The 26,948-nt window shown below is 44.6% G+C and overlaps 1 protein-coding gene across 2 annotated transcripts in view; it reads right to left on the reverse strand.

Moving 5' to 3' along the window:
* Positions 1–26,948, reverse strand: part of CD6 (CD6 molecule) — a 245,136-nt gene that overhangs the window by 36,873 nt on the left and 181,315 nt on the right. Inside the window, exons 8-11 of one of the 2 annotated variants that reach the window (XM_085651460.1) lie at positions 20,896–20,982; positions 20,203–20,274; positions 6,878–7,069; positions 4,011–4,139 (exon numbers count right to left, since the gene is read on the reverse strand). In XM_085651460.1, coding sequence (XP_085507586.1) covers positions 4,011–4,139; positions 6,878–7,069; positions 20,203–20,274; positions 20,896–20,982 — 480 coding nt within the window. The remainder of the gene's footprint in view (positions 1–4,010; positions 4,140–6,877; positions 7,070–20,202; positions 20,275–20,895; positions 20,983–26,948) is intronic. The other variant, XM_085651461.1, reaches the window with a different exon arrangement.

The raw sequence follows: 26,948 nt of genomic DNA on the forward strand, positions 1-26,948 counted from the left end.
ACACCTCTCTGCAAACTGGTCTCTTCCCTTCGACCTGGAAACAGGCCATGTTAATTCCTATTCTAAAAAAACCTGACGCTGATCCATCTTTTTTTTAAAATTACCGTCCTATCTCTCTCTTACCAAAACCAGCTAAAGTCCTGGAAAAAGTAGTTTAGGAGCAACTATCTATCTCGAGACCTGTCATCTCCTCCACGGCTCGCAGTCCGGATTTAGATCCGGATACAGACCCGAGACTGCTCTTCTGGAGGTTTCGGAGACCATTCGATAATGCGTGGACGCAGGCGAAGCAGCAATGCTAGTGCTCCTCGACCTGTCCGCTGCATTCAATGTGGATTCTCTCATGCTGTTTTGCTTGAGAGACTGTACACTCTTGGGATTCAGGGCACTCAGTGACCGCACCCAACAGGTCTCCCTTCAGGCATTTGTTTCCGAGGAGAAATCACTTAGTTGTGGAGTCCCTCAGGGTTCCGCGTTGAGCCCACAATTTTTTTGATGTTTATCTTTCTCCTTTGGCTACAGTGGTAGAATCATGTGGAGTCAGAGTGATCTCTTATGCTGACGACACACAACTGGTGTTTTCATTTAAGGATCACTCTGATGCTGCCTTTTCGAACTTCAGACGTTGTCTGTGTAACATCTCCACTTGGATGACACTAAACACGCTTAGGCTCAACTCGGATAAAACCGAGGTGTTGTTTTTTAATCAAACCCCCCCCCCCCCCTCTGCCAATACTGTGGTGGCCATCGGAGTTGAATCCCCCTCCAGTTCCAGTGGACTCTTGGATTCCGATTTGACAATGAATTGTCCTGCAAATCTCAAATCAACCTGGTCTCCTCTGCGTGTTTTGGTAAATTACACATGATCTGGCAAAATTCTCCCTTTTCTCACTCTGGAATCTCCCTGGGCCATTATTCATGCCCTGATCACCTCACATCTGGACTATGCTAACAGTCTGTATGCTGAGGGGCCAGCCTATCTGATCAAATGCCTGCAGATTGTTCAGAATGCAGCGGCAAGGCTGATCTTTAACATTCCATATCGCCATTCGATCTCACCTCACTTAAAGATGCATTCAGTTTAAATCACTGGTTTTGGCGTTTAGAGCTATGCAGGGACAGGGTCCAGCTTATCTCAGAGCTCGACTTAAGCATGCTCAGTCCAACCGCTCACTCAGATCGAACCACCTTCGCCTCACGAGGACTCCCCGGTTTCATCGCTCCAGAATGGGGGGCAGAGCTTTCGCAGTAATTACTGCCAAAACTTGGAACAGCCTACCGCTGTCCCTGCATATGGCAGAATCTGAATCCATTTTCCGACGCAACTTGAAGACCTGGCTGTTTACCAACTCTTAGCCACATAGTGATACCTGCAACTGCCAACTGTCCTAGCGCCGGGACACCCCCGTTGGAAGTAACTGAGTGCGCAATAAGTCTCAAAATAAATAAATAAGTAAATAAATAAACAGCGGAAAACCCCCAAGGTGTTTTTTCCACTGTGGCGAGGGTTGCACTTCCATACAGGCTTATCTTATTGCCCTTAATAAGTGCTGAATTCAGTTTGGGAACTGCTAGAAAAATTCTTCTGCCACTCATTTTTATTATAATTTAAAATCCTCTTTAGTGATAATGTCGAAGTTACTATTTTGAAAATGTAATTGTTAAAAAGTTAGCCTTTTTCTGCCTAAAGCCTCCAGTAAGCTTTTCAGAGTTTCTTCCCAACTGTTACCTGGCAGCCTGCTGGGAGGTGTGAACGACTATTAGAAAAGGTACGAAAGGGGCCTGACCTGGGAGGAGCTTTGACATCCCCTGACAAGATGGCCTGGTGGATGTACCCACCAAATGTACAAGCTTCAAAGGGGCATCCCTGCCTCAGGCAGATGTAACTCACACCTGGGGCAGCCCCTGCTGTTGTTTAAGTAGCCAGAGTGGCACCAGACACAGTGAGGAAAATATGTGACAGAGCTGATTTGAAGGAGGAGTTCCTCATTTCCATAGGAGACACCTCACAGATATGCCCACAAGGGAAGAAAGATAGAAGATTGATTTTAGGTAGAGGGGGTACTACGGGATAGCTTATACAGGAAGTCACACCTGGGAACATATGCCCCATTTGTTAAGGGATGAGCAGGGGTTCCCCCTCACATCCAGGCACTGGACAAAAATGTGGCATGCTTCGGTTCCCTTTTCAAAACATGCCTGAACCTGAGAAGATTCAGAAGAGTGACTTTCCTGCTGCCTGACGAAGGAAGACTGAACCTGCTTGCCTTGAACCCAGGACCCCACAAGTGACTCCAAGAACCAGTTAGGTGACTTCCTGTTGATCTACAGGGACACAACAAGCTTCCAGAGGCCCTTCCTGCTTCTCAGCTGACAAGACCCAACTAGACCTCACTTAGTTCTCTCAGCTGGCCTCTGTGAGAGCGATGCCTGACCCGCAAGTGCTGTCCTCAAGGTCCAGGACCTTTGACTGGAGTCGGAGGTTGCCTCTCTCTGCCTAAATGAAGGTTTAACTGGATCCAACGCAGAGCAACCCAGAGCCTCACATCACAGCACTTCACAGCTCCTGATTGGTGACTTCACCAAATCAGGCGCAGAACAATGCAGAGCCTCGCATAGCATCATTGCACCGCGCATCGTCGTCAGAAGGTAAACCTTCCAGGTGGACAAGTCTGGTCCTGTATCTGGCCCGCCCTCCGTCACAGTCAGTCTAACATTTTACTTTGTCCCAGTCTGGCTTGATCAGATACTCACAGGTTTTGCTTCATGCCTTTTGGTGAGATTTGTACCTAAAGCTTTTGAAACAAAATTTTACGTATCTACTGATTAGATGTTTATTGTTTTGGTGTCATTTTATTTATTACAATATTCTCTATGTTTCTAGATTTGTGTGGGATTCTTCTTGTGTTGAATTTTCACTTTATTACTGTTTTATTGCTGCATAAATACTTTACACATTGCCTCTATGCTAAGCCTGTCTGCTCTTTGCCGTAGCTACTAGCGGGTTAAGCACAGGTTTATTTAGTGACTTTTGTGGCTCACTCTGACAAGTATTGTGATTATTATTTGAGGTGGGTTCTTACCCCCTCAACTAATACTCCAATCTCTTACAATGAAAATATTTGGCAAGAAATTTTTGGAGGGAATGGAAAAGACAGAGGTGCTCTGCTGTCCGCTTCCTTCAACAGGAGCAGCAAAGAGGATAGACATCAAAGAGAGTACGTGGAAAGGTTGTTACTTTACGTCCAGAGGTGCTAGCTTTGGAGCGGGGGGCCAGGAGAACTTCCTTTTGAGCCAGACGATTGCGCAGAGACGGGTGCATTTATTCACGATACACTTATAATTGAGCCTTTTCGAATCAGTACATATAAAGTGTTTGGATACACATATTTCCAAATCAATTGGTAAAACGTGTTGGCAATGGATATATGAAAACACATGAAGCTTACATTGTGAGTCCTGAAGAAGTCTGATTGTGGACGAAACGCATTGGCGGTTGCAAAAAAAAATTGTGAATAAAGGATGAATTTCAAAAATCGAAAGACCATATTGACTCTACTTGGGAAAACAACTGTGTTATGAACTTATCTCACTGTGGATTGTTTACATTTGATATTTATAAGTGTGCTGAGCTGTTTTTGTTGTCAAGTCCCGGTCTTGGCTCATCATCCTGTGATTCTGGAAAAATTACTTATTGTACCTAAAAAAATTATCTTACCACTTTTCTTTATAGTCGGTGACTGAGTACATCACAAGTTGCCAATTATAAAGAAATTAGAAACTGCTGTTTAGATAGAGATTACAGAATCCCATGTATTATACGTAATATAGATGCTATAAAAAGCTGATTTGTGGACAAAAAATCCAACCTGGAAAATCAAGAACTCAGACCCATAATTAAGAAGTAACAAACACATGTATGTGATGTGAAATGATGAGTGTGGAGGCCAAGTCATGGTTTCCTGAGTTTGCCTATTAGAGTATGATACAATACAGTGAAATCCCCTTACAGTGATTGGTGGGTTCTGGAGGGACTACAGCAAGGGATGCTGTGCTGAGACGACTGTTCACGGGTTCGTGCACCGGAGCTTTTTCCGCATGGGCTTTGCTTGAACCTGGATGTTGGCCTCGCTGGCCCCCTGCAAGACATGGAGAGAAGAAAGGAATTGCATCAATGAGACAAACCAAAGAACTATGCGGAGAGGTACGAAGAAGAGAAAGAATGACAATAACCACCATCTTGGAATGATATTTTAGATTTCTATCCTGATGAATTTAGTCTAAATATTTTTGCACTCTTTTCATCTTATGGGCGACACTTATGTCATTTTATCTTGTGACTGCTTAAATAAGTCAGCAGATGTAACACATGACCTTGTCAAAGGCCACCGAGTTGGATAAAACTTTGGCTACGTGTGGTTCCCTCCACTACTTTTGCACCTATTTGCACTTAGTCCTTAAAAAAAAAGATGATCTTATAAAGGAATTTTTGTAGCATTATAACTCCTGCATTTTATTCGCCATTGGGACAGGAAGGGCAGTTTCACAGTTCTAGGCTGTCATTTTTCTTTTGAAGAACATGTACCTGTTTTTCTCTGTTTTTCACATGTTAAAGGACGCAAGGTGTGGTGATTGTACATAGATTGTGTACACTATTGAGCTGCAGTAAAGAGGAGTCATTGCAGTTGGTTTCTGAATCAACATTGTTGCACTGGTGGCACTGCGCATGCGTGTAGCACTACACTCTTTCTTCCCCAAGAAACACATCATCTGGCGACCAGGCCGCCCTTCTCCCCGGATCTTCCCATCAATCAGAGCAAATGTAGTCATGGAAACCGGTCACCTCCATACACTGGTTAACAGATGTGATTCTCATTCACTGCTCTGAAGAAGCAGACAAAAGGATCCAGAGGTGAGGGTGAGCCTGTGATCTCTTTAATATGGGTCGGGATCTACTCCTAAAATAGCTGAACCCCCTCAAACTGATGCCACATATCGGTCACTGGGCCCAGCAGAACTCGGATCCTCCAAACTTACTGAACAGGTCCAATGAAAATCTAAGCCCATCTCTCCGATGCATAATAGTGGAAAAACGTCACTCTACGGTCATGTTCCATGCCATGTACACACTCAGGGGACCTGCTGCCCTATACAAAGCCAAGTCTGAGTAGAAATGATGTGACTCCTTCAAACCACTCTCTAGAGATCTATACAAGTGTTATATTAAACGCATACGATGCCATGTAAGACTAGTTTCTCAAACCAACTTGTCATTTTTGTTGACGATTTATTTAACAATAGCAAAGAAAAAGCGAAAAAAACATATTTTTAGCAGGAGAGTTTTCTTTCCGATCAAGGACCACAGAGTGCTTGCACTCATCCTGGCAGTGCACGGAGGGACTGATTATGTTCCGCCTCATTGAGGGGGCAGACGGGACACGGGCCATCACACCTCCGCAAGAAGATACCATGCAAGCGTAGCTCGAGACCCACGTCACACTGCCCACAAAGCTGAGCACAGAGTGCACCAGAGAACTTACAGGAGTTTTGAGGACATCTCATTCAGCCTTCTCAGGCCTCAGCGGCCTGTCTTATGTACACTATTGGGTTGATTAAAAGGAGCCACGCTCTCGTGCCAAACACCATGCCCGTCTTTGCAGAGATGGTTGACAAACATTGATAGAGGCTCTGAACTGAATCAGCTAAGAAGGTCTACACACCCAAAAAAAAAGACATTTTGTTAGGATATCGTATTCAGCTCCAGCTGACTCACCAACTGCCTGCAGCTCCTGCTCCATACCTCTGCTGTCTTGCTCATTTCAACCTCCTACATTTTGCCTTCACCCACATCATCAGACTCAAACTTCTAGATTCGCCCCTTGTCCAGCAAACAAAATAGGGCTGGTAGACCACATATCAAGCCAGAGCCACAGGAGAGTCTAGAACCTTCTCACATCACCAAGAAACTAGTGACAATGTGTATTGTTCGTCTACAATGCCAAGAATAATTAAATGGGTGACAGCCATCCTAGAGTGTGAAAAGAGGACTATTCCACTAAGGGCACGGTTGAGTTCCAAAGATTCGCAGTCACGCGAATGAGGAATGCTGGACATTGGTCTGTGAATCACAAATGAACCATGCGCACTCAAATGGAACTCACTTGTGTCCTCCAGTATACAGCCCCAAGGAGCCATGTTGGTCACCTTCGGCCTGTACACAGAATACCGAATACCCCACAATAACCTCACTGTTTACAGTATGGACGCCAATGACCTGTCCATGAAATATCTACCATAGGCAATTAGCTTTCAGAAGTGCAACATACCAAAGCTTTCCCACATTTAAAAAAAATATATCATCACTGCCTCTTTCAAGGTGTGTAGGGCATTCCGACGCAACTGAAAGGCATCTTGATTATATTACATGAAACATTAAAAATAGTATATTATATGCCTAGAAGCTTCTGGCCTTTATTGGGTATGTGGAGCCCTGCAAACTTGACAAAACACAAAGAGGAAGCAGTCCAAATTCACCAAACCTTTAGTTTCAGGACAGAGCAAGGAAATCACACACTACAAGGAGACGCAGACCAAGGACACCAACTAAATGTGGACAATATCTTCTCCCCTCTCCCTCAGAGGACATGTCTGTATTGGAAATAAGGCCCTCCTACTAGTCCTGTGTCTAATCCCTCAGCCTCCATGAGTGCTACATTGTGTTACTATTTTAATGTATTGTCAAGTGCTCTAACACCACTTTGATGAAGGAGCGCTATATGAATACATGAATAAATAATACATGCCGGAAGGAGCTCCCCTTAAAGTGTATTCCGATAGAGACCACAACTTCACAGAGCAGTCAGATGTCATTACGTACCAGGAGGAGGCCGCAGTATCTGAGCGTAGCTATTATTGGTAGGCGCTGGGGGCACAGCCGGGGCTGCTGGGTAAATGATGGGTTTGGTACCGTTCTTCCTGATAGGACCGCTGTTCCCATAGTCTTCATCAGAGGAGATACTGATGGTGTCACCTTGAGTCCTGCTGTGCTGGATGGAAGATGAGTCGGGAACTGAAATGGAAATACGAGGCTTGTAGTGCTGGAAGAGCCTAGTGCATACACATAACACACTGAGCGAGGCTTGAGGTCTAGGGTGCAGCGTGCAAAAGAGCTGCTGTCCAGCTCGAATTATTATATCCCAGTGTCCCTCTTCTGTGTACATTTTTGCAACGTTAAAGCATTTTCTATTTTGTGCCCTGTCTGTCTCTGCTTCCTCATGCTCTCTCTTACTCGCATTGTTTCACTTTTTCTTTATTTTTACTTTTTCTTTCTCTCTCTCTCCATCTATCTTTCTCTCTCCAGCTAATCATCAGCCTTTCCCATTTTCATTCCTTCCGTACGATTTCTTTGGACTGGCTTCCCCTCTCCTCACGTTGTTTTTATCTCCTTTACCTTTTTCATTCCTTCCCTGCTAAGATTTCCCCTGCTTCTTTCCCTGCACCTACTCCAGGCATTACTCAATGCCCGTGCAAAATGGTGAGTCTCACATATACAAAACTTTCAATGACACCTCAGATTTTCACTCCTTTGAAATAACTGATCCATCATAAGCGCATTTCCTCTCTACTCGCACAAAAACACAAACCATTTAAATGACCTTGGGGTTCTGTCTGCCTGGAACTAGATAGGGATGGTCGGAGGGGTGTGTGAAACGGCACAGGGGTTACACAGATGTGTGGGGTGCTACTGACTCACTTTATTACTTCTGTCCTGACCACTTATCTTTCTACCTATCGCATGAGAAGCTGGACACTGGGAGAAAGGTAGAACATTCTGGACAGAAGGAAGCTCAAACTGCACACCAAGGGCGTCCCATTGGTTAGCCATCAGGATATTGAGTACAGAATTACCATCCTGAAAATATACTATAGCCAGAATATTGACTACCACAATGTTGTGAAGGAAAGAAAATAGAAGCAAATATAGAACTACTATTTCTAACTCCAGATCTTTGTTTCGTGATGATATACATGTGTAATAAATGAAGCTAACTGTGTAATATGGGCATATGTCGTCAACAAGGGGTTCTGGTGACATTTACCATCCTTGAAGCAGAAGACCAGGTGACATTTGTATCTCAGAACCCTGAGATGGCCACATAGTACCATATAAATGTAACCTGAACCCTGACTTGGAAATAGAGGACCATATAAATGTATCCCGAACCCTGAGATGGCAATATAAGACCATATAAATGTAACCCGAACCCTGACTTGGCAATATAGGACCATATACATGTAACCCAAACCCTGAGATGGCAATATAAGGCCATATAAATGTAACCCGAACCCTGACTTGGCAATATAGGACCATATACATGTAACCCAAACCCTGAGATGGCAATATGAGGCCATATAAATGTAATCCGAACCCTGACTTGGCAATATAGGACCATATAAATGTAACCCAAACCCTGAGATGGCAATATAGAACCGTGTAAATGTAACCCGAACCCTGAGATGGCCATATAGGACCATATAAATGTAACCCGGACCCTGACTTGCCAATATAAGACCATATAAATGTAACCCGAACCCTGAGATGGCAATATAGGACCATATAAATGTATCCCGAACCCTGACTTGGCAATATAGGACCATATAAATGTATCCCGAACCCTGACTTGGCAATATAGAACCATATAAATGTAACCTGAACCCTGACTTGGCAATATAGGACCATATAAATGTATCCCGAACACTGACTTGGCAATATAGGACCATATAAATGTAACCCGAACCCTGACTTGGCAATATAGGACCACATAAATGTATCCCGAACCCTGACTTGGCAATATAGGACCATATAAATGTAACCCGAACCCTGACTTGGCAATGTAGGACCATATAAATGTATCCCGAACCCTGAGATGGCAATATAGGACCATATAAATGTAAGCCGAACCCTGACTTGGCAATATAGGACCATATAAATGTAACCCAAACCCTGACTTGGCAATATAGGACCATATACATGTAACCCAAACCCTGAGATGGCAATATAAGGCCATATAAATGTAATCCGAACCCTGACTTGGCAATATAGGACCATATAAATGTAACCCAAACCCTGAGATGGCCATATAGAACCGTGTAAATGTAACCCGAACCCTGAGATGGCCATATAGGACCATATAAATGTAACCCGGACCCTGACTTGCCAATATAAGACCATATAAATGTAACCCGAACCCTGACTTGGCAATTTAGGACCATTTAAATGTATCCCGAACCCTGAGATGGCAATATAGGACCATATAAATGTAACCCGAACCCTGACTTGGCAATATAGGACCACATAAATGTATCCCGAACCCTGACTTGGCAATATAGGACCATATAAATGTAACCCGAACCCTGACTTGGCAATATAGGACCATATAAATGTATCCCGAACCCTGACTTGGCAATATAGAACCATATAAATGTAACCTGAACCCTGACTTGGCAATATAGGACCATATAAATGTATCCCGAACACTGACTTGGCAATATAGGACCATATAAATGTAACCCGAACCCTGACTTGGCAATATAGGACCACATAAATGTATCCCGAACCCTGACTTGGCAATATAGGACTATATAAATGTAACCCGAACCCTGACTTGGCAATGTAGGACCATATAAATGTATCCCGAACCCTGAGATGGCAATATAGGACCATATAAATGTAAGCCGAACCCTGACTTGGCAATATAGGACCATATAAATGTAAGCCGAACCCTGACTTGGCAATATAGGACCATATAAATGTAACCCAAACCCTGACTTGGCAATATAGGACCATATAAATGTAACCCGAACCCTGACTTGGCTATATAGGACAATATAAATGTAACCCGAACCCTGACTTGGCAATATAGGACCATATAAATGTAACCCGAACCCTGACTTGGCTATATAGGACAATATAAATGTAACCCGAACCCTGACTTGGCAATATAGGACCATATAAATGTAACCCGAACCCTGACTTGGCAATATAGGACCATATAAATGTAAGCCGAACCCTGACTTGGCAATATAGGACCATATAAATGTAACCCGAACCCTGACTTGGCAATACAGGACCATATAAATGTATCCCGAACCCTGAGATGGCAATATAAGACCATATAAATGTAACCCGAACCCTGACTTGGCAATATAGGACCATATACATGTAACCCAAACCCTGAGATGGCAATATAAGGCCATATAAATGTAACCCGAACCCTGACTTGGCAATATAGGACCATATACATGTAACCCAAACCCTGAGATGGCAATATGAGGCCATATAAATGTAATCCGAACCCTGACTTGGCAATATAGGACCATATAAATGTAACCCAAACCCTGAGATGGCAATATAGAACCGTGTAAATGTAACCCGAACCCTGAGATGGCCATATAGGACCATATAAATGTAACCCGGACCCTGACTTGCCAATATAAGACCATATAAATGTAACCCGAACCCTGAGATGGCAATATAGGACCATATAAATGTATCCCGAACCCTGAGATGGCAATATAGGACCATATAAATGTAACCCGAACCCTGACTTGGCAATATAGGACCATATAAATGTATCCCGAACCCTGACTTGGCAATTTAGGACCATTTAAATGTATCCCGAACCCTGAGATGGCAATATAGGACCATATAAATGTAACCCGAACCCTGACTTGGCAATATAGGACCACATAAATGTATCCCGAACCCTGACTTGGCAATATAGGACCATATAAATGTAACCCGAACCCTGACTTGGCAATATAGGACCATATAAATGTAACCCGAACTCTGACTTGGCAATATAGGACCATATAAATGTAACCCGAACCCTGACTTGGCAATATAGGACCATATAAATGTAAGCCGAACCCTGACTTGGCAATATAGGACCATATAAATGTAACCCGAACCCTGACTTGGCAATATAGGACCATATAAATGTAAGCCGAACCCTGACTTGGCAATATAGGACCATATAAATGTAAGCCGAACCCTGACTTGGCAATATAGGACCATATAAATGTAAGCCGAACCCTGACTTGGCAATATAGGACCATATAAATGTAAGCCGAACCCTGACTTGGCTATATAGGACCATATTATGCATGCTACTAGTTATGCATTTGTTAGATGACTTGATTTAGTCATTAAGATTTACAGCATTTCACTATCTTCAAGTCACTGTTCATTGCTTGCTGGGACTGCAATGTTTTAAGGGATGTGTGTTTTTGTTGGGGTTAGTGTGATAATATTTAACATGTGTTATGTGGAACAATGTGTATCAAATTTTAAATGCAAAGCTCTTTGCAAGGAAATTAAAAATATAAATTCTAAAATGTGATTTTATTTTCTTCTGTAGTACATTAAAACTAAAGAGAAGGTTCAATAAGACATATATAGAAATGTAAACAAAGTGCAATATGGGACAGAGTAATTTATTTCTCACAGGGTTCTGCATTTAAAATGTGTAGTTTCACACACGGGGCGGATTCATCGGTGAATGCTGGCATCAAGGATGGACCTGCACGGGTAAGCTTGTCAGGTGTGCAGATTAATGTCCCAACAGCCGCACTCTCACTGTGAATGGTTTTTTACAGCACTGAAAGGAAGAGGAAATACTGTGTATAACTTTTTGTATGTTATGGGGAACTAATTTGTGGATTATGGAAAAGAATTCACAATTTAGACCTCTTTTCTGTAAAATACAACCTTTGAAACCACTGACAAACATTCACTAAGTAGGCTATTCATTGAAAAATCAAGGTTATATGGGTTTGTTGCCTAAAGTAACTATAACTCTCACCCCTGCCCTGTAAATTGCTATCATCAATGATGTCATTTTAGATGTTGCAGTGATGTTATCAATGATGCAATAGAACATGTCAGTAGTGATGTAATATGTGAGGTCATTAGCACTTCGTGACGAGGGCACATGCTATAGTTACTTTAGAGCACGAGTTATAGTTACTTGAGATAAATATAACTGGGGAATTTGAGTGGTTTTGTTAGTTTAAAATTGTATATTTGGAACTGACATTTTCACCTAACTATAACGTCCCTTTTTCAGTGACTTTCTAAGGGTTTTTTTAATGTAAACTAACATATTATTACAATTCCGAACTATAATGTTACTTTTACCTTTTTTTAGCGAATTTCTATGTTTTTTAAAAAGTAATGTAAGATGTCCATAGAAGTGTGCAACACCCTGCGCATCCCCCAGTCCTAATTATAAAAAAACAACCCTGGGGGATGGGGTCCCCAGTGCCTCATAGAGGCTTGGGGAGGGGGCCCACCACCTCTTCCCTAAAAATAAAAGTACAGCAACACCCCAGACCCTGGCCAGACCCGGGGCTTATATTTAAAAAGATAGAAAACCGTGGATCCCCCACTGTGCAAAATACATACAGATATATATTCTTTTTCTTGTATATATATGTATATATTCAGGGAACAAAGATGCGGAGTTAGGAATAGTATATCAACTCCATCTTCTCAGTACTCTGGTAGAATCATATATTCAGCTTCTGCTGTCCCACCAGTAGGTTTCAGCAACCCCCACTCCACACCTTTTTTATTCTCTACATTCCAAAATCCAACATTCTTCCTGCACTTACATCACAAGATGCAAATTTGCAGATTTACTCCCATCCACCGTGTTGTTGTTGTGTCCTGTGTTATCTCTGTCCATCTCTGCATCTGTCTCTATAACCAAGCTCCCATCTTCTGCTGTGCTATCTATGCCACTGCATTTGTCTCTACAATTGAGCTCCCATCTTCTGCTGTGGTAGCTATGCCACTCCATCTGTATCTAAACAACCGAGCTCCCATCTTCTGTTGTGGTGTCTATGCCACTCCATCTGTATCTAAACAACCAAGCTCCCATCTTCTGCTGTGGTACCTATGCCACTCCGTCTGTATCTAAACAACGAGCTCCCATCTTCTGCTGTGGTGCCTATGCCACTCTGTCTGTATCTAAACAACAGAGCTCCCACCTTCTACTCTGGTACCTATGCCACTCCGTCTGTATCTAAACAACTGAGCTCCCATCTTCTGCTGTGGTACCTATGCCACTCCGTCTGCATCTCAACAACTGAGCTCCCATCTTCTGCTGTGGTACCTATGCCACTCCGTCTATATCTAAACAGCCAAGCTCCCTTCTTCTGGTGTGGTATCTATGCCACTCCGTCTGTATCTCAACAACCGAGCTCCCATTTTCTTCTGTGGTGTCTATGCCACTCCGTCTGTATCTAAACAACCGAGCTCCCATCTTCTGCTGTGGTTTCTATGCCACTCCGTCTGTATCTAAACAACGGAGCATCCGTCTTCTGCTGTGGTACCTATGCCACTCCATCTGTATCTAAACAACTGAGCTCCCATCTTCTGCTATGGTACCTATGCCACTCCGTCTGTATCTAAACAACTGAGCTCCCATCTTCTGCTGTGGTACCTATGCCACGCCGTCTGCATCTAAACAACTGAGCTCCCATCTTCTGCTATGGTACCTATGCCACTCCGTCTGTATCTAAACAACTGAGCTCCCATCTTCTGCTGTGGTACCTATGCCACTCCGTCTACATCTAAACAACCGAGCTCCCATCTTCTGCTGTGGTGTCTATGCCACTCCCTCTGTATCCCAACAACCGAGCTCCCATTTTCTGCTGTGGTGTCTATGCCACTCCGTCTGTATCTCAACAACCGAGCTCCCATCTTCTGCTGTGGTGTCTATGCCACTTCGTCTGTATCTCAACAACCAAGCGCCCGTCTTCTGCTGTGGTACCTACGCCACTCCGTCTGTATCTAAACAACCAATATCCCATCTTCTTCTGTGCTATCTATGCCACTTCCTTTGTCTCTATAATTGAGCTCCCATCTTCTGCTGTGGTGTCTATACCACTCCATCTATATCTCAACAACTAAGCTCCCATCATCTGCTGTGCAGTCTATGCCACTCCATTTGTATCTAAACAACCGAGCTCCCATCTTCTGCTGTGGTACCTATGCTACTCCATCTGTCTCTTCAGCCGAGCTCCCATCTTCTGCTGTGCTGTCTATGTCACTCCTCTAAACAACCGAACTCCCATCTTCTGCTGTGGTACCGATGCCACTCCATCTGTATCTAAACAACCAAGCTCCCATCTTCTGCTGTGGTGTCATGCCACTCCGTCTGTATCTAAACAACTGAGCTCCCATCTTCTGCTTTGGTGTCAATCAATCAATCAATCAAGCTTTATTCGACAGTTGAGTCATAAAAGCACATTACAATCATAACACAAGAACATATAAATTACCTAAAATATTTAAAACTAGTATTAAATTCCTATTACAACCATCTCAAAAGCTAAAATCAATCTAAAACCTATACATTTGTTCTCAAAATAAAATAACACAGTTTGGTGGAATTACTGTTTGTGCTTCCAACCTGAAGTGAGCTTTAAATGAGACTTGTACAATTGTGAATATTTACGAGGAATTACCATCATGTCTCAAGGCTTTGGTCCGTATGCCCCAGGCCCACCCTAGGAACTTAGCCACTGCTATGCAAATAAAAGGAGCAGTGTCAATGCTCAGGATACGAAGGGCTATGGTATAGTTCCTGATCTACAGACGGGTTTTATCCAGGTTTTCCGGGGTGCCGCATACATAGGACAAAAAAATAACAGGTGTTCTACGGATTCACGTTCCTCTGTACATCTATAACATTTGTCACATTTGTTTTGGTGACCCCCCCATCCAGCGGTGAATTCTGCAACCGGTAGGGTGCCCACCCGTAGCTGGAAATACAACTTACGATCAGAGGGCCTCTCTATTATATCCCAATACCTCTCAAGCGATGAACTAACTTTTAGATCGAGAAAGCGACCTGTTAGATGGGAGGAAAGACCTTGCGTAGTTTCTATCATAAAAACCCATTCCCAATATATAGCTTTCAGCTTATCCTTAGGGGGGAAAATAGCGTTTTGTGGGTCATTCCATAGTTCAATCAATCCTATACTGCCCAAGAGAAACTTAATACTACGCAACCAGTGTATATTGTGTGATAGATCAGATTTTAATATATCACTAAAGCCGCTCTTGTAGTGTATAAGTTCATCTGTGCACCAGAGCCGGCGCCAAAAAAGTATTGGACGTAGCTTCACGAGGTGTGCTAGTGGCTTTTTCCCTAAATCTAGCAGTAAAGGGCGCAATGGAGTACTAACAGGAAGGCTAGTAATCTTGCGTAAAAACGCATTTTCAAGCACCGTCAGATTATTCAAATTACTAAAGCCCCAGAGCTCAGACCCATATAAGCATGTACTCAGTACCATTGTCCCATAAACTTCAAGGGCTGGTGAGATTGGTTTTGTACATGAGCTTTTAAATCTGGCTAGAAGAGCACCTGATTTTTGTTTATGTAGTAGTGCGGCTCGATCCAGTTGGGAATCCCAACGCATATCCTTCTGCAATGTGATACCCAAGTATGTAAAAGAGGTTACCTCCTCCAGGGGCAGATCATTCATAAGAATTCTTCCCCTGAATAATTTGTGTGCGTTGAAGGACATAAACTTAGTTTTTTCGGTGTTGACTACCAGTCCCCTCATTTTGCAAAACTCTTCAAAGCGCCCAAGTGCCTTCTGCAGACCACTTGGGGTCTTGGAAATGATCAACGTGTCATCCGCAAACATGAGGATGGGAACGCGTGAGCCAAAACGGGAGCGTCCCTGGGGGTCTGTGAGAGAAAGTCGGCCACCCCGTTGACAAAGAGCGAGAACAGGGTCGGCGCCAAGACGCACCCCTGCCTCACTCCCCTGCCAACCGGGAAGTCTTCCGTTACCTCTCCCACATCCCCCCAGCGGACCCGAGCTACATTACCCTCATGAATGCGAATGACTACAGAAAGAAGTTCAGGTGCAAGTCCCATTTCTCTCATAACTTGCCAAAGTTTAGTTCGTGGAACCAAATCGAAAGCCACTTTTAGGTCCACGAACACCGCATATAATGCGCCCTTACCTAAAATCACCGTCTTCCAATATAAGATGACAAAGCGGACGATTTGGTCAATAGTGCTTGTCCGCCGGCGAAAACCTGCCTGCATAGGGCTTAGAATTTCCTGATCTTCTGTCCATGATAGAATCTTGCGTAGGAACATACGGCCCACAATCTTCTGTATTGAATCTATTAGGCTGATTGGCCTATTGTTGGCCGCAATAGACTTGTCCCCCTTTTTAAATACAGGGACTATTTCTGCTCCCTTCCACGACACGGGAATGTCAGCACCCTGGGCGATTGCATTTGCAAGGCGCATGATATACCTGCACCATAGGTGTCTATCGCCAATAAACACGTCTGCAGGGATTCCATCTATGCCGGGAGCTTTGCCCCTGATCACTTTATCTAGAGCCTGTTCCACGTCTTTTTGAAGAAATATTGCTTCTTCATAATACACATGGCAGTAGGTAACACCAGAATTTATTCCTTCACTGGGAGCTGCATACTGGGGTTTGAAATAATCAACCCACGCGTTCTGAGCCACATTGTTCTGAGGGCACTCTGGTAAGCCCCCCCTATCCCATTTGTATATGTCCCAGAATTGCTTACTGTTCCTACACCTGCAAGCATCAAGGAGATCTTTCCACTTTTCGTTATCCCACATTCCTTTTGCCACTTTTAGTGTCCTCCTATAATGCAACCTAGCTGATCTTACCGAAAGTGCATCTTTCGTCCTTAGGGCGCTGCCAAGTTCATCTCGGGCTTTCCTACAATCAATATTATACCAACCCACAGTATTGTGATACTTGGAGCGTCTTTTGGAAGTAGTTTTAACAAAGTATTTCTTCAAACCCTCAAAAAGTTTGTTATGTACTACCACCACAGACTGGTGAGAGCTCATGTCTTCTACCATTGTTCCACGGGATTGTAGAGCATCGGTTACTTCTTTATTTATTGCAGTCACAGTTGTTGGATCTTCTAAAATCCTATCCCATTTTAGATAGCGTAAGTTATTGGACAAAAATTGATCCGACTCAAAATTCCCTTTCCGAGCCGGTTTTCTACCATGGAAAGGTAAATCAAACTGTGCTGCAAGTGGGTGATGGTTGCTCTCAACACGATTAATAACATTCATATCAATGAGACAAGCCCAGAGCTTTACATGGACAAGTAGGTAGCCTATACGACTCACCCTGCGTCCATTGTCAAAAGTGTTTTTTGCAAGTTTGTCTGACTTACTTCTACCATTTGCTGCCCTCAGATGGTTGCCCAGACACAGACCTTTTAGCTGGATTGCTGCCTCAGTCCATCTTTTTTTAGGGGCAATCTCTAGGGGAGGACTTCCCCAGCTAGAATCATCCTCTGCGGTAAACTGTGGTATATCATGACCAAGGGGCTCAAAAGAGGTGTTAAAATCGCCTGCTACTAGGGGTAATATATTAGGAGGCAGAAGGTCCAAAATGTCTTCAATTTCTTTTACGACTGGAGACTTTTTGCCCTCCGGAAGACCACGTGCATACACGTTAAAGATTTCTATTTTAAATTCTGACTGTAAGGTTATTCGTATTGATAATATATCATTACTGGTTCTAGGGCCTACTTTTACATAACACCCCGTATCCTGCCTTACCCATATAGTTAGACCGCCAGAGGAACGGCCTCTTGTACTTTTTAGTGCGGTAACGTAAAAATTAAGGTAACCATTACGATGTATAGGGTCAATTGACCAAGTCTCTTGAAAAAGACAAACGTCATATTTTGTTAGAAAACCCGTCCAATCTGGATTGTCAGTTTTAGAACCTAGTCCGGCAATGTTCCACGATAATATAGACAAAATGCCCTTCTCTCTACTTTCCCCCATATTATTGACTAGGCTCCCTAATGGGATATTTATACTATCTCTCTCAGAGTAGACCAGGCTGTCTTTCATACTAATACCCGTATTGGGCTTTGTGCTCTCTATAATATCTCTTCCTATACCACTTAGACCACTTAGAGGGTATATTAGACGCCCCACCTTATCCCCTGCTTTGGTGTCTATACCACTCCATCTATATCTCAACAACCAAGTTCCCATCTTCTGATGTGGTGTCTACGCCACTCCGTCTGTATCTAAACAATCGAGCTCCCATCTTCTGCTGTGGTGTCTATGTCACTCTATCTATATCTCAACAACCAACATCCCATCTTCTTCTATGCAATCTATGCCACTTCATTTGTCTCTACAATTGAACTCCCATCTTCTGCTGTGGTACCTATGCCACTCCATCTGTCTCTACAGCCAAGCTCCCATCTTCAGCTGTGGTGTCTACGCCACTCCGTCTGTATTTCCACAACCAAGCACCCATCTTCTGCTGTGGTGTCTATGCCACTCTGTCTACATCTCAACAACCAAGCTCCCATCTTCTGCTGTGGTACCTATGCCACTCTGTCTGTATCTCAACAATCAAGCACCCTCTTTCTGCTATGGTATCTATGCCACTTCATTTGTCTCTGCAATTGAGCTCCTATCTTCTGATGTGGTGTCTATACCACTCTGTCTATACCTCAACAATTAAACTCCCATCGTCAGCTGTGGTACCTATGCCACTCCATCTGTCTCTACAGCCAAGCTCCCATCTTCTGCTGTGCTGTCTATGCCACTCCATCTGTATCTAAACAACCAAGCTCCCATCTTGTGCTGTGGTACCGATGCCACTCCATCTGTATCTAAATAACCAAGCTCATATCTTCTGCTATGGTGTCCCTGTCACTCCGTCTGTATCTAAACAACCAAGCTCCCATCTTCTGCCGTGGTACCTATGCCACTCCATCTGTATCTCAGCAACCAAGCTCCCATCTTCTGCTGTGGTGTCTATGCCACTGCATCTGTATCTAAACAACCAAGCTCCCATCTTCTGCTGTGGGTCTATGCCACTTCATCTGTATCTAAACAACCGAGCTCCCATCTTCTGCTGTGGTATCGATGCCACTCCATCTGTATCTAAACAACCAAGCTCCCATCTTTTGCTGTGGTACCTATGCCACTCCGTCTGTATCTAAACAACCAAGCTCCCATCTTCTTCTGTGGTACCTATGCCACTCCATATGTATCTAAACAACCGAGCTCCCATTGTCTGCTGTGATACCTACACCACTCCATCTGTATCTAAACAACCAAGCTCCCATCTTTTGCTGTGGTACCTATGCCACTCCATCTGTATCTGAACAACCGAGCTCCCATCTTCTGCTGCGGTACCTATGCCTCTCCGTCTGTATCTAAACAACCGAGCTCCCAGCTTCAGCTGTGGTGTCTATGCCACTCCGTCTGTATCTCAACAACCGAGTTCCCATTTTCTGCTGTGGTACCTATGCGACTCCATATGTATCTCAACAACCGAGCTCCCATCTTCTGCTGTGGTTCCTATGCCACTCCATCTGTATCTAAACAACCGAGCTCCCATCTTCTGCTGTGGTATCTATGCGACTCCATATGTATCTCAACAACCGAGCTCCCATCTTCTGCTGCGGTTCCTATGCCACTCCATCTGTATCTAAACAACCGAGCTCCCATCTTCTGCTGTGGTGTCTATAGCACTCCATCTATATCTCAACAACCAAGCTCCCATCTTTTGCTGTGGTGCCTGTGCCACTGCCTCTGTATCTCATCTCAACAACTAAGCTCATATGACCACCTGTATTGTTTTTCCTGCTCTATCAGCATTTCTACAACCAAACTGTCAAGCTCTCCTGTTGATCCTGCTGCATCCTCTTCTGTCTCATGCACCTCACTATATTTGTATCTTCAAAACCCAGCTCCCGGCTTCTCCTTTGATATGTATCTCAAGGCATCTGTATCTCTATAACCAAACTCCCATGTTCTCCTGAACTCTATGCTACTCCATCTGTATCTCAACAACGAACTCCAATCCCCGCTCTAATCTTTCCTACATTGTTTGTATATCTACAACCAAACTCCCAACTGCTCCTCTATTATTTCTGTCACTCAATCTGCATCATTAAAATCAGTCTCCCATCTTCTCCTGTCTAATCTATCTATATTTATTTGTATCTCTACAACCAGACTCCAATGTATCTTCTCTGTAATTCCATGTGCCTCATTACACCCAATCTCCCATCTTCTCCTGTGTTGTCTACATCATTCCATCTGTATCGATGTGACCGTCTGCGCGTACCTTCTTCAAGTGTTGCCATCTGGACCTTGATCTGCTGAGGTGTCTCCTCTATTGGTCTGTAGCGAAGTGAATCTAAAATGAAGAGAGGGTTGTAGAGTAAGTTGCCTTCTTAGCCTGAAAGTTGCACAGTCTTTATAGCACACACATAGAGAGCCTATGTTGAGGGTAGAATGGCAACCCTGTGTGAGTCCCAAGGCTTTCATAGCAGTGGGGGCCCCAAAGCTGGAAGCACAGTAGATGTTACAGAGCTGGGCTGTATTGTAAGACCATGCCTGTCACCGTACCCCTAAAATATCCCTAGACAAATGCAAGCCATGACCCGAAACCCTCCAAATCCTAGAGGAGCTGAGGGACTTGCAGGCCTTCGTGGAACAGTGCCAGCTAGGACTTGGAATAGCGGGGCGGCTGAAACCAAATGTGGGGTGCACTGGTAGCTTCATGCACCATTCTAGGACGCAGATAGCTAGAAGCTGCAGGGACACACATGCACTAGCAGAGCTGTGTTTATTCTTCTCTGACCTGGGAAGCCGGGGCGTGTGTGTTGGCACATGGGTGAGTTGTAGAAGTCAATGTATACGAGCATATGTGTGCATAGCTCCAGACTAGCAGTGAGTAAGGATAGAGATGCGGACAGAGAGGTGAGTCCTAGAAAGCTTGGGACTCCCCTGGTGTAGCTGGGAGAGGGGTTCTCACTGTAGAAGGAGGAGACTGCCATCGGAGGTTTGGTGCTGAAATCGTAATCTTCGTAATCTGAGTCAGAGTCCGTCCCATGAGCGGGCGCTGCAAGGAAACAGGGTGGGGTTCAGTTTCAGGTCCACAGGTCCAACCTCCATGAAAGGTCCACACTGAGAGTAAGCAAAGAAGAGGAAAGGCTGGCACAGAGAAGGAAGGCAGCTAAGGAGTGAGTATGCCAAAGAGAAAGGAACTTAAATATAGAAAATAAAGAGGCATCTGTTGGAAATACATTGATGCAAAGGTATACAGGAAAAACATGGGGTGCACCAGAAACATCTTTAACAAAGACAGACCAAAAATCATATATTACCAAGGAATACCTTGCATACATTCCTCCCTGCAGAAGGGGTAACCTCCACCTAATCACACTACTGAGCTCCCCCTTAGCGTGCTGGAGTTAGAATAGCAAATGAACTAAGACCTAAAGTATGTGGCAAATGAGTAATACCAGTTGCAATAACTTTGCAGGGAGATGCTTAAGTGAGGCTAACATATTAAAACTCAATATTATCACATGAATATTCATAATTATTGGATGAGTTGGTGGTAATACCACTCCTCATATTATTGTTTCTCAGCTGCCCTTGTCTCCTGTGCTATTTCTCACAGTTCCTCATTTCTGGAGCTATCACCCCTGCCTCCATCTCTAGACATGCTTGCGATGCCTGTGTTTAAGAGCATCACAGGGCTAGTGTGTACCACAAGCGTTCCAATGACCTACTCTCAACTTCTGTGTCTTTAATACAAGAACTCTTCAACCCTTCGCCACCATCACCACAACCTCCACTCCTTTTTTTTCTTCATCAAAATCCCAATTTCAAATTCTGTTGCCTCGTAATAACACAATTTCAATCTTATTGAAGTGGTTTCATTTCGAGGCTCAGGCGAGCACTTCTCTATAAGGCACAGTTTTCTCTTGACAGTTCGGTCACCAATCTCAAAGACCGTCCTACCCCCCGGACGCAAGGTCTTCAAGAGAGAGTTGACAGGAGGTGGAGGGTTTGCTGAAGCACACACTGCAGGGTGACCTTGAATGAAGTTACCCACCAGTCCACAAACATCATATGACACCTATGAACCTGCTGTTCAATCTATCCTTCTTGCTCATGTATTGCTTCAGTGGATAACCTCAAAGAGGATGCAACCCAATGTTCCTACACAAAGTTCTCAAGCTCACCAACCACCGGTAGCCCAAGATAATTCTGATGATAGGCAATTTCATCCTGCAGGTGAACAGACTCAAATAAAACAAGCTGTGGACTTCCTTGAAAACAGACAGACCGTAGGCTACAAATATGGTGGCCAAAGCTTTACCAAATGTTCGTACAGAATTCAGAAACATCTAACATAATGGAGCATCCATTTATGTGTTTGGACCGTGCTTATATATGCATCCATTCACTTCTCAAATTGGATCTATGGCCCCTTTTTTTTTTTTTTTTTTTTTTTTTATTGAGCATTTTCAACATTTCTAATACAACCAACAAACCTGCCATTCAGCATCATCATGGTGTTACAAAATAATTTGTTGCTTGGTGCCATATGAAATAATACGTCGTGCAATAGTCAACATGTCCGTAGCAATAGGGAGTACAAGCCATTAAACTGGATACAGGCGCTCGAGGGGTCGCAACATTCTACCTTGGTGCACAGGGTGAACTAACCATGGAGAAGAACATGTGTGGCAAAAAAAGGACACTCCAGCCCAACAGGTTCAGCCATCGCGTTTGGAAAGGACAGGACTTTCGCGTGGCTCTCCCGCCTCCCACCACTCCGGGCTCATGCACATACCATATCCCCCTCCGCCTCCCCAGCCTGATGTTCCCGAGCCCAGCTCACAAATGGATCCCAGATGTCGCGGGGTCGCGACGCAGTCGGTAGCAACTCCCCAAACGTGGTCAACTGCGTATGCCCATACGTTACGTCTGCTAGCCAGTCCGTCACCGTGGGTCTCTTTCTCCTACCCCAATGGATCGCCACCCGCCTCTTAGCGAACAGCAGGAGCAGTGCATGCAACTTGCGTAGCTGTGGTGAAGTGTCTTTGACATAGCCTAGTAGTCCTAGCAGGGGGGAGGGGTCGTCCAGGCGGCCTACAATCTGGTTGATGAATAAGAATACCCGAGCCCAATATTCCTCCAGCCTCGGGCATGACCATGCTACGTGCAAAAAGGAGGCCGAGGCAAACCCACAACGCCAGCAGTCATCCGTCTCACGCAGCCCCATCCTCTTGAGGCTGACGGGGATTCTGTAGAAACGGTGCAGATATTTAAAATGTATGAGACGCAACCTGTAGTTTGGCGAGAGCGCAGTGAGCTGCCCACAGCAAAACTCCCACTGTTCCTCAGTCAGCCCAGGCTGGAGCTCCTCATTCCAAGACAACATAGACTTGGGCACCTCCGCCAGTTCCTTGTTTTGCATCTGGCTGTAAATACGAGTTATCAACTTCCGGGGAGACGGGGACCCCACCACAGCTTCCAAGGCCTTAAAGACCGGTGGCGCTTCCGGGAACTCTTCAGAGAGCGTCCGGCATGCCGCGCGCAGTTTGTGATACAGGAATAATTCGGAAAATGGCACCACGCCTCCCTCCTCCGGCACCGGAGCAGGCATAAACTTGCCATCGGGGAAAAGGTCCGCAAAAGTGCGAAGGTGCATCTTGTCAGCGAGGTGGCTGGCTATTCCGTCAGCGACACAGGGCAGCATCGGGTTATGCATCAGAGGGAGCGATGGAGCATACAACAATGGAACTTTCGCCTTCTTACGCAATTCCTCCCACACCCATTGCAGCATCCCAGCTGTATCTACATCTGCCTTAGGACGCCGTGCCTTGGCACAGATCGCTACACCCAACGGGAGGGGCGCCACCACATCTCACTCCACCGCCACATGGGGCTGATAGGGGGTAGGGTGGGTCCAGAAGTGCAGGAACTGTGCCTGCGCACAGAGGGCATACAATTTCATGTCCGGGGCACCCAGGCCTCCCTGTCGCAGTGGCAGAACTAGTGTGTCCCACGCTATTCTGGCCTGTCCACCTGCCCATACCAGTGCCACCAACTGTGACCGCAGAGCGGCAAAAAAGTGCGCCGTAAGCGGAATAGGTACATTAACAAATAAATAAAGGAATTTTGGTAGTACTACCATTTTTGCCAATGCAATCCGCCCAGTTAGTGACAGTGGCAGGGAAGCCCATAGTTTTACTTTCTCGCTCAGCCACATCATTGCCCTGCCAAAATTGAGGTTCCAGAGTTCCTGAAGGTTCCGGCTGATCCAGATCCCCAAATATTTAACCTCCTCCGCCTCCCAGCGAAGGGGGTATTCGGAGGACACCTCCGCAGTGCCGTCCGTGAGGGGAAAGATTACCGATTTAGACCAATTAATGGATATACCCGCTAGGCCCTCAAAGCGGACAAATTCCCGTAAGACGGGATCCAGGTTATCCGCAGGGTTGATAAGGTATAGGGTCACGTCGTCCGCGTAGAGTGATATTAGAAGATTTCTAGAACTAAAGCCTATACCTCTCGCTGTGTGATGTTGTCGAAGCCTGGCTGCCAGCGGCTCCATAGCTATGGCAAACAGCAGCGGGGAGAGAGGGCAACCCTGCCTAGTACCGCGCAGGATAGGAAACAGTGCCGACACCAGTCCATTGACCCGCACCCTGGCTCGTGGCAGAGTGTAGAGCAAGCGGATTTTCTGAAGCAGCAGCGCGCTGAAACCCATCCGCTCCAGAATGCGGAATAAATAGGGCCATTCGAGAGTGTCAAAGGCCTTGGTGGCATCTAAAAACACCACCGCGGCCTTGACCTCGGGGTGCAGGTAGTGCAGCGCGGCGAAGCAGCAGTGGCTGCACCCTGTTCGCTAGCAGCTTGGCCAAGATTTTCATGTCGACGTTAATTAGAGACAAGGGCCTGTAGGAGTTGAGATCGTCAGCCGGTTTATCCGGCTTCAGCAGTGTGATGATCAGCGCTTCACGCATGGTAGCAGGCAACACCCCCTTTTCTAAGGCCTCCTCATACACCGCTAGTAACCGGGGCGACAACTCTTCAGCGTACGCCTTGTAGAAAGCTGTCGTCAGGCCGTCCGGTCCCGGCGCCTTGTCAGGTGGCAAGCTCTTTATAACCTGTGCCACGTCACTGGCGTCTATTGGGAGGTCCATATATTCTCTGTGTCTGTTGTTGAACCACACCAACGCGATGGAGTCCAGGAAGGATGTAAGCCCCTCCGGACACACATCCTGGGTGTTTGTATATAAGCGGGAGTAAAACTCGGAGAATGCTCCCGCAATGTCCCCCTTATCATGGAGTAGCTCGCCAGCCGACGTGCGCAGCTCATGTATATATGTCGCGGTCATCTATGGCCCCTTTTAGATGTAAGCATCAACATGTTCTGGTTGGGTTTTGAGTGTGACTCTTGGGATGTCACGCTAGAATGCAGGGGTAGAGAGATTCCGGAGGAAGGCATATGCAGATCAGTAGCTGAGCTTCAGTAGTGTCTCTTTGATACCACTTAATTGTTATGAGTGACTTGTGAAGTAAAGAAGATTCCTGTCAATGAAGGCTCAGACCTTCCTTGTCATACTGGTGACGAGCTGAGGGAAAGGATCCTCACACTCCTGGATGATACATTGTGTGTTGATAACCACCAGGCTGCTCTTCATGCTCTTTTGGTGGCGTGAGGACCGGTGGATATCCTTCTGGGAACTTTGTCTGTGTTCCTAAACTGCTGTGAGTCATTTGAAATTGTCCCAGACACTGCCACTGTTTATGACACTATTATAGAAAGTATTACTTTTATTTCTTGGAGAAAACTGAGAGAACCCAGTGGCCATTTCGGATGGTTTGGCAGAATGAAGAAAACAAGTGCAACTTCCTTTAAAAAGCACACAATTCTATGTATGTGGTGGCCATTTTGGAAGGTTGGACAGGAGGAGGAAAACATGAGCAATTTGCCATAAATTACCTGTACATTGTGTATGTGGCAGCCATTTTGGAAGTTTTTTTCAAGTTAATCCACATATGTATGATTATCTTCAATTGAGATTTATGAGGAGACTGCCTGCTTACAGTTGATTTTCACTCATAGCTTGAAAGCTCAACGTTTTATCTTTAGCGGCCTGTTCCATATTATGGTTTTGATTCTTTTTAAAATCATGCCTAAGTTATGTAAATGAATGCATATAATGTTATGTATATGCAAAGGTTTTAATTAATCATGGATAATAAACTTACTACTACTGCCTGTTTACAGTGACAAGCACACCAACGGTGTCTAATTGTCAACAATTGAGATATTTTGCCTGCTTATGTTGACAAACTCACCAACAGGAGTAGATAAGATTCACACCCTATTTAGTTTGTACAGTAGAATTCTCCTTTTTCATTGAGGTGTCAGTTCTAGTTTATTGCATGTCTGACATTTTTAATATTGATATATGAATTGTATTCCACTATAATCTCTTCTATTGCTCCACTACAAGCGTTCTGTCAATGTTCTGGTGAATTTGCAATATCATGGGACGATTGGTTTGACATATTCCTAGTTTATGTGGAAGTTCATGAAGAGGATGAGTTTGAGTCAACTCGGGATTCGCCTTTGTATAAAAACAGTGTTGGGGGTGCAGGGTCTTAAGGAATTCAAAAATCGCAAAATCTTCCTAAACGAGAATCCAATATCTCAGTTGGGTTGAATTCATTTGATTGTGCTGTCACACAGCTTAGTAGGAGGTTTGGCAAAAGTGTGAAATTACTAATTGAACGCTATACATTTTATTTATGAGCACAAAGTGAGAAAGAGACAACTGAAGAGTATTTAGCAAATTTGAGGTCTTTGGCCTCACAGTGTGATTTTGAACATATGTAATTTATGAACAAGTTTTGAGGGATCAGATTCTAATGAAGTGCAAAAATAAGAAGGGGCAGGAATGTCTTTGGATTTGTTCTGATCTCGCATGGAAGGAAACTGTGAATATGTCCAAGGGTATTGACAATTCGGAATATGTGTGCAGGAGACCAGAAGCA

The sequence above is a fragment of the Triturus cristatus genome, chromosome 4_1 (genome assembly GCF_964204655.1).
Source record: "Triturus cristatus chromosome 4_1, aTriCri1.1, whole genome shotgun sequence".
Taxonomy (NCBI): domain Eukaryota; kingdom Metazoa; phylum Chordata; class Amphibia; order Caudata; family Salamandridae; genus Triturus; species Triturus cristatus.